Source organism: Triturus cristatus, chromosome 6 (assembly GCF_964204655.1).
Source record: "Triturus cristatus chromosome 6, aTriCri1.1, whole genome shotgun sequence".
In the NCBI taxonomy this organism is placed as follows: Eukaryota; Metazoa; Chordata; class Amphibia; order Caudata; family Salamandridae; genus Triturus; species Triturus cristatus.
In genome coordinates, this window is record NC_140589.1 from 786,115,454 (window position 1) to 786,128,225 (window position 12,772).

The following is a 12,772-nucleotide window of genomic DNA, read 5'->3' on the forward strand; positions in this document are numbered from 1 at the left end:
CTTCCCTTTCGGGAGTTTCCTCCCCCTTACCCTCCTTGCCAAGGTTATTGCTCGGAGGACCACCTGCTTCTCCTGCAGAAAGAAGTTCAAGCTTTGTTTCAGAAGGGCGCAATAGAGGTGGTTCCGGAGCAGGAAAGGGGTCAGGGATGCTACTCCCGGTATTTCCTGATCCCCAAGAAGGACGGCAGATTGCGTCCGATTCTGGACCTCAGAATCTTGAATTTTTACCTGAAACAGGAGAAGTTCAAGATGCTGACCCTTGCGCAGGTTCTTCAAGCGTTGCAGCAAGGAGACTGGATGGTGTCGCTCGACTTGCAGGACGCGTACTTCCATGTCCCAATCCTGAAGTCGCACAGGAAGTATCTCCGTTTTACGGTTGGGTCGCAACATTATCAGTTTGCGGTCCTCCCGTTTGGTCTTACTACTGCACCTCGAGTCTTCACAAAGGTGATGGCAGTGTTGGCTGCTCATCTCAGGAGGTCGGGGATTCCGGTTTTCCCCTACCTGGACGACTGGCTTCTGAAGGCAGAGTCCCCAGAGATGGTGCAGCGTCATCTGCAGGTGACAACTCAGCTGTTATTCGACTTGGGTTTTTCGATCAATGTGCCCAAATCTCACCTGGTGCCCTCTCAACGCAACCTGTTTATAGGGGCAGTACTGGACACTACTGTGTGTCGAGCATTCCCTCCTCCTCAAAGGATTCTCGACATTCAGGAGATGGTCCCTTTATTCCACAGTGGAGCGGTTGTTCCAGTTCTGAAGGTCCTTCGCCTGCACGGTCTGTTCGCTTCCTGCATTCTGTTGGTCAACCATGCACGCTGGCACATGAGGGCGCTCCAGTGGTGCCTCCGCAAGCAGTGGTATCAGCACAACGGGGATCTCGGGGAGTCGATCAAGATCTCCGGAGAAGCTGCAGCGGATCTGTCTTGGTGGAGCGTGGAGGGCAATCTGTCCCAAGGAAAGCCTTTCCATCTACCTCCATCGGTGGCCACAGTGATAACGGATGCCTCCACCCTAGGGTGGGGAGCTCATCTGGGGGATCTGGAGATCAAGGGTCTTTGGTCTCCAGAGGAGAGGTTGTTTCATATCAACCTTCTGGAGTTGCGGGCGATTCGTTTGGCACTCAAGGCCTTTCTCCCTTCCCTTCGCGGTCAGTCAGTTCAAGTCCTGACGGACAACACGACCGCGATGTGGTATATAAACAAACAGGGAGGAGTGGGGTCTCTTTGTCTCTGCAGAGAGGCCCTGCGTCTATGGTCCTGGGCTCAGGACCATCAGATTTGTCTGATGGCAAATCATCTGGCTGGGGTGCTGAACGTGCGTGCGGACAGTCTCAGTCGGCAGTTCTCCGCCGACCACGAGTGGAGGCTCCATCCGGAGGTGGTTCGTCGCGTCTTTCGGACGTGGGGGACTCCTCGGGTGGACCTGTTTGCCACCCGAGAGAACGCGCACTGCCCGTTATTCTGCAGTCTCCAGTATCCGATGCAGGGGGCGTTGGGGGACGCGTTTCAGTTGAGTTGGGGCTCACGACTCCTTTACGCGTTTCCTCCCATACCCTTGATTCCTCGGGTTCTGAGGAAGATTCGCCAAGACCGGGCCCAAGTCATTTTGGTCGCCCCGGACTGGCCAAGAAGGGTGTTGTACACAGATCTTCTCCACCTCTCCTCGTGCCCTCCGCTCCGTCTCCCTCTGAGGGCAGACCTCCTCTCGCAGTCGGAGGGGCAGGTTCTACACCCCCACCTCCAGAGCTTACACCTTCATGCCTGGAGATTGAACGGGGCAACCTGAGTTCCTTCTCTCTCCCACCTGATGTGGTGTACGTTATTTTATCGGCCAGGCGACACTCCACCAAGTCCATATACTCCTACAGGTGGTCTAAATTTGTAAAGTGGTGTGGAGAGAGGTCCATTGACCCTTTAAAGGCTCATCTTTCTGATGTGCTTCAGTTTGCTCTTTCCTTGGCTCAGCAGGGCTGTGCTGTGGCCACGGTCAAGGGCTACCTTTCGGCCTTATCGGCATTTCTGTGCCTTCCAGATCAACCTTCGTTGTTTAAATCTCCGGTTGTTCTGAGGTTCATCAAGGGCCTTACAAACATGTTTCCTCCTACTCCATTTGTAATGCCTCAGTGGGACCTTAATCTTGTCTTAACCTTTTTAATGGGGTCCCCGTTTGAGCCTCTTCATAATTGTCCTTTGAGGCTGTTGTCCTTTAAGGTGGTTTTTCTTGTAGCCATAACCTCGGCAAGGAGGGTGAGTGAGCTTCAAGCTCTTAGTTCCAAACCTCCTTTTCTTACCTTACATGCTGAAAGGATGGTTCTCAGGACCAGGGCTGCTTTCCTGCCAAAAGCTGTTACTCCTTTCCATTTGGGGCAGTCTATTACCCTCCCTGTTTTTTATCCACCCCCTCATCCTTCCAAAGAAGAAGAAAGACTCCATCGCCTTGACCCGAAGAGGGCTATGAGTTTTTATTTGGACAGGACCAAGGACTTTCGTATTGATGACCAGCTTTTTATTGGCTACGTTGGTCGTTCTAAAGGTAAAGCGGTGCACAAGCGCACGCTGTCAAGATGGATTATACTGACCATCAAGATCTGCTACGCCTTGGCTGGTAAGACTCCTCCTGAGGGTATTCGTGCTCACTCTACTAGAGCTAAGTCTTCAACATCTGCTCTGGCCCGGGGTGTTCCTGTGGCAGATATTTGTAAGGCCGCGACTTGGGCCTCCCTCCATACTTTCGCAAAGCATTATTGCTTGGACTCTGAGATGAGGAGGGAGGGCCACTTCGCGCGCTCTGTCTTGCAAGACTTTCTGGTATAGAAAGGTGGACACCCTCCTCCGGGAGTGGGGACTGCTGTGGGAATCTATTCACAAGGTGAGGAATCCACTGGCAGATGTATCCATCAGAAGAACAAGTTACTTACCTTCGGTAACGCTTTTTCTGGTGGATACAGTATCTGCCTGTGGATTCCTCACCAACCCACCCGCCTCCCCGTTGTCCACCTTTTGTATACCATGAAATAGGTCTTGTTTGAAATGCTTGTATTTTCTCTTGTACATTTGTAGGAAATGCTTGTTTGATTAGCATTCCTTTGTTTTGTATGCTATGTATATGTATTGGTTTTCTATATACTGTGTATACTTGGGATTGTCGTTGGTTCACCTGTTCGCCTCGAAGGCACGGAAAAAATGGGTGGAACTGACGTCATCACGCCGACGTGGGCTTCTTATGGCTCCGATGACGTCGTACGGAGTCGTGTGCGGAGCCGATGTATTGTGACGTCGCCCACGTCGACGTGGAATGCTGGGGAAGAAAAGTTCCGTGGAATGCTGGCGCAGGGGATATTCACAAGGTGAGGAATCCACAGGCAGATACTGTATCCACCAGAAAAAGCGTTACCGAAGGTAAGTAACTTGTTCTTTTCCATCGTGTCACACACTAGTTTGGTAAACAGAGTTGCTTCTCCTCTCAGAAGTTCCGCACATCATACTACCACAAGTTTAAACTCTTCTATGTTCGTTTCAGGCTACAGCTATTTCCACCAGCAAGAAGTATAAAACAGAATAGTAAAATTTCTGTGAATGATGCAAAAACCCAAGGTCTTCATTTATTCTCGGCTTTTCCCCATCCAACTGTCACGCCTTCTGCATTTGTTATAAGCAGGCTTGAAGCACTCTTCTAATAACGTGCATCTTGCTGCCACCTATTGATTTAGACTATCAGTGGACCAACCTTCACCATGTACTGATAGAGTCATTATAGAGTTAACTATTCCTGTCTTTTCCTACCATTGAGATGCCCACCCATGTTATGGCAACTAATTACGTTTTATAACAGTTGATGAGAAGTGTACTCAAACCTATCCACAGAGCGGAATCGAAGTACCTTTCTTGGAAGATTTCTTTTTTCTATCAAATACATCACCAAGAAGAGTCAGCAAAATTGAGACTTTCACAGTACAATACAATTTTCTACAGTTGCTGAAGGAGTTACTTTTAGATCAAATCCTCATGATGGGCCATATGTATCAAAAAAGAGTTTTGCGATTCTCAAATTGCGATTTTTAGCGAATCGCAATCAGAGAATCGCAAAATGCAATGTATGTAGGGTTTGCAAAAATGTTTACGAATCCTACATATTCCTTATTTGCGAATCGCAAATTGAGATTCGCAAATAGGAATACCTTCCCATTCATTCATATGGGCTAGGAGGCCCATAGGAATGAATGGGAAGTCATTCTCAATTTGCGATTACCAATTAGAGAATCGCAATTTCAGGGTTGCAGGAGTGCCAAAAGGACACCCTGTTGAACCCCTGAAATATGCATGTGTGCACGTTTTGCGCACATACATGCATGTATGTGCGACATATGGCACTTTTAATAAATCAAAAAAGTGCTTTTTTAAAGAAAATCGCAAATTACCACCAACATTGAAGTTGGTGGTAATTTGCAATTCCTAAGGCCAAATAGCAAATTTCAAGTGCTTCCAGAATTGCATTTAAGGAATCGCAATTTGCAATTCCTTAATTGCATTCGCAAAATAGAGAATTGCAAATTTTGCAATTCTCTATTTTGCGATGGCCTTTTGGGATGAAACATCCCAAAAGGCTTTTTCCAATTCGCAAACGGGACGATTCTGAGAATCGGCCCGTTTGCAACCGGAAAAAAGGCTTGATACATATTGCCCTTCATTCCTAAAGCAGCCATAGTTAAAAAATAATTTAGAAATGCGCTGAAAAAAGCAAAAGGTTAAAGTGACATTAATTAGGTGTTAAAACAAGACTAAAAACAATTGTCTAAAAGGCCAAAAAACACTGAAATTCACCAGTTACTGTGTACTGAGTTAGTTATAACTTGTGGCCCGCCGTGCACCGCTTATGACCTTAGATACTACATCACTCATGGCATGTTAATGACATCATTGATGACATCTTCCTGAAGCTTGGCAAACATTGATGAACTCTCCAAAACCAAATAGTTACAGCATTTGAGCACAGAGCATTAAATAACTGGCGCCTAGAGGTTCACTTTATCGTGAGCTGGTTCCATGATGTAGTGGTCATTCATAGAAACCAATCACAATGCCTCCACCATTTTTGATTTTGTTACGAATCCTTACTCTTGTGCTTAACATTTTTTAATAAAGTTACAGTGGTCCAAGGAGTTGTTCTGAGATAAAGTTTTAAAGCCAGTTGTAATTTCATTTTTCTATTTCTTGCAGAGTCATATCAGTATCATGGTTGGGAAATGTCGGCAGCTGATCTTGATGAAGAAGAAGAGGACCTACAAGCTGAATTAGAGGCTGAAGAGAATGCTGGAGAAGAAGAAGAAAATGAGGAGGAAGGGGAGGAGGAAGAAGTCAGTGTGCTGGCTAATTCAGCTTGTTTATCTGTCCTTTAAGTTACTATAGCTTGAAAATGTAATGGCCTAGGGATATATATAGGACAGAAAATTTGAACTAACGTGCAGTACCTAAAAATGGTGTTTAATATCAAAGAGGTGATCTATCAGTGGGTTAAGCTTGCTGTAGTGCAATGCAAATCAATTAAGCTGAGCGCATCAGCAAAGGTAGAGTAGTATATGTGTACTTAATTGACAATGGTATAATTATTCGTCTTAAGTCTATTGCCCTTTATCATATCTTTGCAGCTCATCTTTTTTTTATTTTTTATTTTCAAATAACTTTTTCATTGTTATTTTCAGATGAAACGTAACCGACAACATACATGCAATACATACCATGGAAAGCATTAAATAATCGCAGTTACTTATCAACATACACTTGTTTTACACCCCCTTGTCCAATTAGGGCATAACATGTTACCAACATATTGGTACTCCATTCATTATTGCTATTACAATATCTGAATGTGGGTCATCAGTACATCTAGCATTTGGCTGTGGTTTAGCAGGCCTCATGTTCCACATCTTAACATGTATATATGAGTTTGTATATTTAAAGATGAGAGCAGTGTCCACCAACAAGCCCCCTCCCATTTCTTCTCATGAGGTCCCCCCTCTCCCGTTGGATCTTTAGCATGGCATATTCAGAAAGTATGTTTTGAGTGGTTCCTAGATATCTCTGGGCCTGAACGTGGGCGGTAATAGCTCCACATATATAAGTGGCTGTTCTTGCCAGAATATGAGATCCTTGATCCACTCTTTAAATTTTGGAGCTCTTCCTCTTCCCCATCTGCAGGCTTCCATGCGTTTGGCTATTAGTAACCCCAATGCTGTGTATTTCCTACACGCTGCGTCTACCTCGCCTGTGTATCCCAATAATGCTGTAACTGGTAACGTGCACAGGGAGGAATCTATAATTTGCTCCATTGCATCGAATACCTGGTGCCAGTACCTATCAATTCCTGGACATTCCTATGCTAGGTGCAGAAAATCTGCTGTTTCTTTCCCGCATCGGTCACAACTATCATTTTCTCGTAGCTTAAATTTATACATCTTGACCGGGGTGTAATATAGCTGATGCAGAAATTTATAGTGAATCATGCGGAGCCTGCTGTTAGCTGTAATGCTCCCTGTCTGCTCACAGCAGTATTCCCACTGTTTATTCATTATTGTTATCCCCAGTTAAGTCTCCCAATTTGTACGTGTACTCATCTATTGTATCTTACGTGATGCCTGCACACTGCGATATATAAGGGAAGTTACATGTTGTGGCGGGTCAGGTTGCAACATCGCATGCAATGGAGGCATGACTTGCGGCTCTTACAGAAACATTGGGGTAGCCGCCTTTACACTTACTAACATACATGAATAGTTCCATAGCGGTGGGCGTGTTCCCTCAGAAAAATTGCTCCCTTGTCCGGAATTGGCCATTTTCATACAGGTCCCCCATTGCAGAACCTTTATTTTCTTCAGCATGTGCCTACATGCTAGTTCATATGTGTCTTTTAGGTTTGCGTAATATGTTATGGGCAGCTGGGGGGAATAGAGCATAGGTACATTCAACTTCACGGCCAGCTTTAGCCACGCCAGCACAGTGCATGTCACTGGGGTGGGGTTGTATACACAAAGGGAAAAAGCCATACAACGCATGCGTTACAACGCATGCCATCACCCAGCATGTCGTTGGGGAGAAGGTGTTGGATGTAACTCCAACACCTTCCCTACTGTTGCACACACTGGAGTTGGAATAGTAAATTAAACTATTCCAACTTGCCGCGCACCCCCAACAGCAAGTCGGGTAAAGATTTGCGTTGCAACGGCATGCGGGGTAATGGCAAGCGTTGTAAAGTCATACTAAAATAGATAACATCTTGTCATCACTCCCTCGGTTAGACGAGGAGATTTCCTCTGATGGTAAGTTTGAGTCTCTACCCAGGGTGCGGAGAGCGGAGCTGGCCTCCTTCGGACCTGTCACTGTGGAAGAAGTTCTCACAGTCCTGACGACCATGAAAAGTGGCTCGCCTAAAGATCCTGCACCAATGAAATATCTTAAGCAGGTAGCTTCTACCATCGGTGGTCCAGTGACGGATTTGATAAATTTATCCTTTGCCCAAGGAGTGGTGCCCCCGAGTTGGAAGGGAGCGGTTGTCAAGGCTCTCTTGAAGAAGCCTAACTTGGACCCCGCTGACCTTGCCAGCTTCAGGCCTATTTCTCTGCTCCCCGGCTTTAGCAAGGTAGCAGAGAAGTTAGTGAATCGGCGCCTCTCGGGCTTCCTGGAGTCCAATTCCCTTCTGGGTGACTCTCAAACGGGTTTTCGCCCCGGTCAGGGGACCGATACTGCCCTGCTGGCAGTCGTGGAGAATGCCAGGAGCATTCTGGACACAGAGGGATCAGTGGCAGTGATCCTCCTTGACCTCAGTGCGGCATTTGACACTGTGGACCATCAAGTGCTTCTCCAACGACTGTCGGGGGTGGGGGTCTCCGGGCTGGCCCTGAAGTGGTTCTCTTCCTTTTTGGCTGGCCGAACGTTTGAGGTGTGGGAAGGCCATATGAAATCTTCATCGGTTCCTCTCCAGTGTGGTGTGCCACAGGGCTCATCGCTTAGCCCTACCTTATTTAACATTTATATGGCCCCCCTGGAGAATGAGATACTGCCCCTGGGTATCAAGATTATCAGCTATGCTGATGATACTCCGTTGGTGGTAGGCCTCCCCCAGTCATCTTACCATCCCGATCAGCTGCATACGTGCCTGGATAAGATCTTCACGTGGATGTGTAGCTCAGCACTCAAGCTCAACGGCTCCAAAACGGAATTGATGATATTGGGGAATTCCCCTTCTACCTTGTCTCCGAGTAGCTGGCCTAGTTGCCTGGGAGCGGCTCCCACCCCCAAACAGGAGATCAAGAGTTTGGGGGTGTGGTTGGAGCAGGACCTTACCTTTAAGACTCACGCTAAAAAGACCGCAGGCGTGTGTTTTGGTCTGCTCCGTTCAGCCCGGAAGATTTTACCTCTTCTCCCAGTGGTCTCTAGGAGGTTACTTATTCAGGGGCTTATCATCTCCCGGCTGGACTTTAGTAATGCGCTGTTTCTGGGGGCCCCAGAGTCCACCTTAAATAAATTACAGCAAGTGCAGAATGCGGCCGCCAGGCTCCTGATGGATCTCCCCAGGCGTCAGTCTGCTCGACCTGCGCTGAAGGCGCTGCACTGGCTTCCCGTTAGGGAGAGGGTGAAATTTAAGGCACTCTGCATGGCCCATAAAATCTTGCAGGGGAAAGGCCCTCCTATCCTACGGGATATGGTTCAACCTTATAAGGCCTCTCGTTCCCTTCGTTCAGACCATCAACATCTGCTGCAGGTCATGAGAGTAAGGAAGGTAAGAACTGGGGGCAGAAGATTCTCCATCAATGTGGCCATTCTGTGGAACTCCCTTCCACTGTACTTACGCTTGGAATCAAGTTTCTTACGCTTCCGCAAGCTGTTAAAAACGTACCTGTTTCCTGCCTAATTCCGGTGCCTCATGTCATGGCGTCTCTTTCTGAATGAGCGCGGGAATGCCCAAGGGTAACCAGGCGCGTTATAAAACTCATTAATAATAATACAACCATACAGATCTCTGTACTGGGGTGAATGTTGACATTGTTCTGCATTCTGTCCATCAATAGTTCTTTTTGAATTTGTCACCCCGAGTGGGACGAGTATGCTCAGACGTGAGTCCCGTGCTCTTCATGCCACTGGAATCAAGCTATCCTGGCTGAAGAGGGATGAAACCCCGAAACCGGTCCTAGGATGCTTGTTTCCAATCCACGGAGGACCTGGCCTGGCAGTTCGGGTTGGACTGTTCCCATATGGCTGGGTCCAAACTGGAATGGCATGGTGAGCACAAAAAACGATGGATTTAGGCCCAGATCTCTGTACTGGGGTGAATGTATGACAGTGTTCTGCATTCTGTCCATCAATAGTTCTTTTTGCATTTGTCACCCCGAGTGGGACGGGTATGCTCAGACGTGAGTCCCGTGCTCTCCATGCCACTGGAATCAAGCTATCGTGGCTGAAGAGTGGTGAAACCCCGAAACCGGTCCTAGGATGCTTGTTTCCAGTCCAGGGAGGACCTGGCCTGGCAGTTCGGGCTGGACTGTTCCCATTGGGCACAGAGTCAAGACTGATTTGCATATGGCTAGGTCCAAACTGGAATGGCATGGTAAGCAAAAAAACGATGGATTTAGGCCCAGATCTCTGTACTGGGGTGAATGTATGACATTGTTCTGCATTCTGTCCATCAATAGTTCTTATTGCATTTGTCACCCCGAGTGGGACGGGCATGCTCAGACGTGAGCCCCGTGCCCTCTATGCCACTGGAATCAAGCTATCCTGGCTGAAGAGGGGTGAAACCACGAAACCGGTCCTAGGATGCTTGTTTCCAGTCCACGGAGGACCTGGCCTGGCAGTTCGGGCTGGACTGTTCCCATATGGCTGGGTCCAAACTGGAATGGCATGGTAAGCACAAAAAACGATGGATTTAGGCCCAGATCTCTGTACTGGGGTGAATGTATGACAGTGTTCTGCATTCTGTCCATCAATAGTTCTTTTTGCATTTGTCACCCCGAGTGGGACGGGTATGCTCAGACGTGAGTCCCGTGCTCTCCAAGCCACTGGAATCAAGCTATCCTGGCTGAAGAGTGGTGAAACCCCGAAACCGGTCCTAGGATGCTTGTTTCCAGTCCAGGGAGGACCTGGCCTGGCAGTTCGGGCTGGACTATTCCCATTGGGCACAGGGTCAAGACTGATTTGCATATGGCTGGGTACAAAACTGGAATGGCATGGTGAGCAAAAAAACGATGGATTTAGGCCCAGATCTCTGTACTGGGGTGAATGTATGACAGTGTTCTGCATTCTGTCCATCTATAGTTCTTTTTGCATTTGTCACCCCGAGTGGGACGGGTATGCTCGGACGTGAGTCCCGTGCTCTCCATGCCACTGGAATCAAGATATCCTGGCTGAAGAGGGGTGAAACCCCGAAACCGGTCCTAGGATGCTTGTCTCCTGTCCAGGGAGCATCTGGCCTGGCAGTTCGGGCTGGACTGTTCCCATTGGGCACAGGGTCAAGACTGATTTGCATATGGCTGGGTCCAAACTGGAATGGCATGGTGAGTAAAAAAACGATGGATTTAGGCCCAGATCTCTGTACTGGGGTGAATGTATGACATTGTTCTGCATTCTGTCCATCAATAGTTCTTTTTGCATTTGTCACCCCGAGTGGGATGGGCATGCTCAGACGTGAGTCCCGTGCTCTCCATGCCACTGAAATCAAGCTATCCTGGCTGAAGAGGGGTGAATCCCTGAAACCGGTCCTAGGATGCTTGTTTCCAGTCCAGGGAGGACCTGGCCTGGCAGTTCGGGCTGGACTGTTCCCATATGGATGGGTCCAAACTGGAATGGCATGGTGAGCAAAAAAACGATGAATTTAGGCCCAGATCTCTGTACTGGGGTGAATGTATGACATTGTTCTGCATTCTGTCCATCAATAGTTCTTTTTGCATTTGTCACCCCGAGTGGGACGGGTATGCTCAGACGTGAGTCCCGTTCTCTCCATGCCACTGGAATCAAACTATCCAGGCTGAAGAGGGATGAAACCCCGAAACCGGTCCTAGGATGCTTGTTTCCAATCCACGGAGGACCTGGCCTGGCAGTTCGGGTTGGACTGTTCCCATATGGCTGGGTCCAAACTGGAATGGCATGGTGAGCACAAAAAACGATGGATTTAGGCCCAGATCTCTGTACTGGGGTGAATGTATGACAGTGTTCTGCATTCTGTCCATCAATAGTTCTTTTTGCATTTGTCACCCCGAGTGGGACGGGTATGCTCAGACGTGAGTCCCGTGCTCTCCATGCCACTGGAATCAAGCTATCGTGGCTGAAGAGTGGTGAAACCCCGAAACCGGTCCTAGGATGCTTGTTTCCAGTCCAGGGAGGACCTGGCCTGGCAGTTCGGGCTGGACTGTTCCCATTGGGCACAGAGTCAAGACTGATTTGCATATGGCTAGGTCCAAACTGGAATGGCATGGTAAGCAAAAAAACGATGGATTTAGGCCCAGATCTCTGTACTGGGGTGAATGTATGACATTGTTCTGCATTCTGTCCATCAATAGTTCTTATTGCATTTGTCACCCCGAGTGGGACGGGCATGCTCAGACGTGAGCCCCGTGCCCTCTATGCCACTGGAATCAAGCTATCCTGGCTGAAGAGGGGTGAAACCACGAAACCGGTCCTAGGATGCTTGTTTCCAGTCCACGGAGGACCTGGCCTGGCAGTTCGGGCTGGACTGTTCCCATATGGCTGGGTCCAAACTGGAATGGCATGGTAAGCACAAAAAACGATGGATTTAGGCCCAGATCTCTGTACTGGGGTGAATGTATGACAGTGTTCTGCATTCTGTCCATCAATAGTTCTTTTTGCATTTGTCACCCCGAGTGGGACGGGTATGCTCAGACGTGAGTCCCGTGCTCTCCAAGCCACTGGAATCAAGCTATCCTGGCTGAAGAGTGGTGAAACCCCGAAACCGGTCCTAGGATGCTTGTTTCCAGTCCAGGGAGGACCTGGCCTGGCAGTTCGGGCTGGACTATTCCCATTGGGCACAGGGTCAAGACTGATTTGCATATGGCTGGGTACAAAACTGGAATGGCATGGTGAGCAAAAAAACGATGGATTTAGGCCCAGATCTCTGTACTGGGGTGAATGTATGACAGTGTTCTGCATTCTGTCCATCTATAGTTCTTTTTGCATTTGTCACCCCGAGTGGGACGGGTATGCTCGGACGTGAGTCCCGTGCTCTCCATGCCACTGGAATCAAGATATCCTGGCTGAAGAGGGGTGAAACCCCGAAACCGGTCCTAGGATGCTTGTCTCCTGTCCAGGGAGCACCTGGCCTGGCAGTTCGGGCTGGACTGTTCCCATTGGGCACAGGGTCAAGACTGATTTGCATACGGCTGGGTCCAAACTAGAATGGCATGGTGAGTAAAAAAACGATGGATTTAGGCCCAGATCTCTGTACTGGGGTGAATGTATGACATTGTTCTGCATTCTGTCCATCAATAGTTCTTTTTGCATTTGTCACCCCGAGTGGGATGGGCATGCTCAGACGTGAGTCCCGTGCTCTCCATGCCACTGAAATCAAGCTATCCTGGCTGAAGAGGGGTGAATCCCTGAAACCGGTCCTAGGATGCTTGTTTCCAGTCCAGGGAGGACCTGGCCTGGCAGTTCGGGCTGGACTGTTCCCATATGGATGGGTCCAAACTGGAATGGCATGGTGAGCAAAAAAACGATGAATTTAGGCCCAGATCTCTGTACTGGGGTGAATGTATGACATTGTTCTG

General features: G+C 48.4%; 1 protein-coding gene across 6 annotated transcripts in view; it reads left to right on the forward strand.

The window, feature by feature from the left end:
- The window catches only part of AK9 (adenylate kinase 9), a 1,219,082-nt gene that overhangs the window by 638,005 nt on the left and 568,305 nt on the right, over nucleotides 1–12,772 (forward strand). For all 6 annotated transcript variants that reach the window (XM_085611347.1, XM_085611348.1, XM_085611351.1 and 3 more), the window contains one exon: nucleotides 5,220–5,356. In XM_085611347.1, the coding sequence (XP_085467473.1) occupies nucleotides 5,220–5,356 (137 nt within the window). The remainder of the gene's footprint in view (nucleotides 1–5,219; nucleotides 5,357–12,772) is intronic.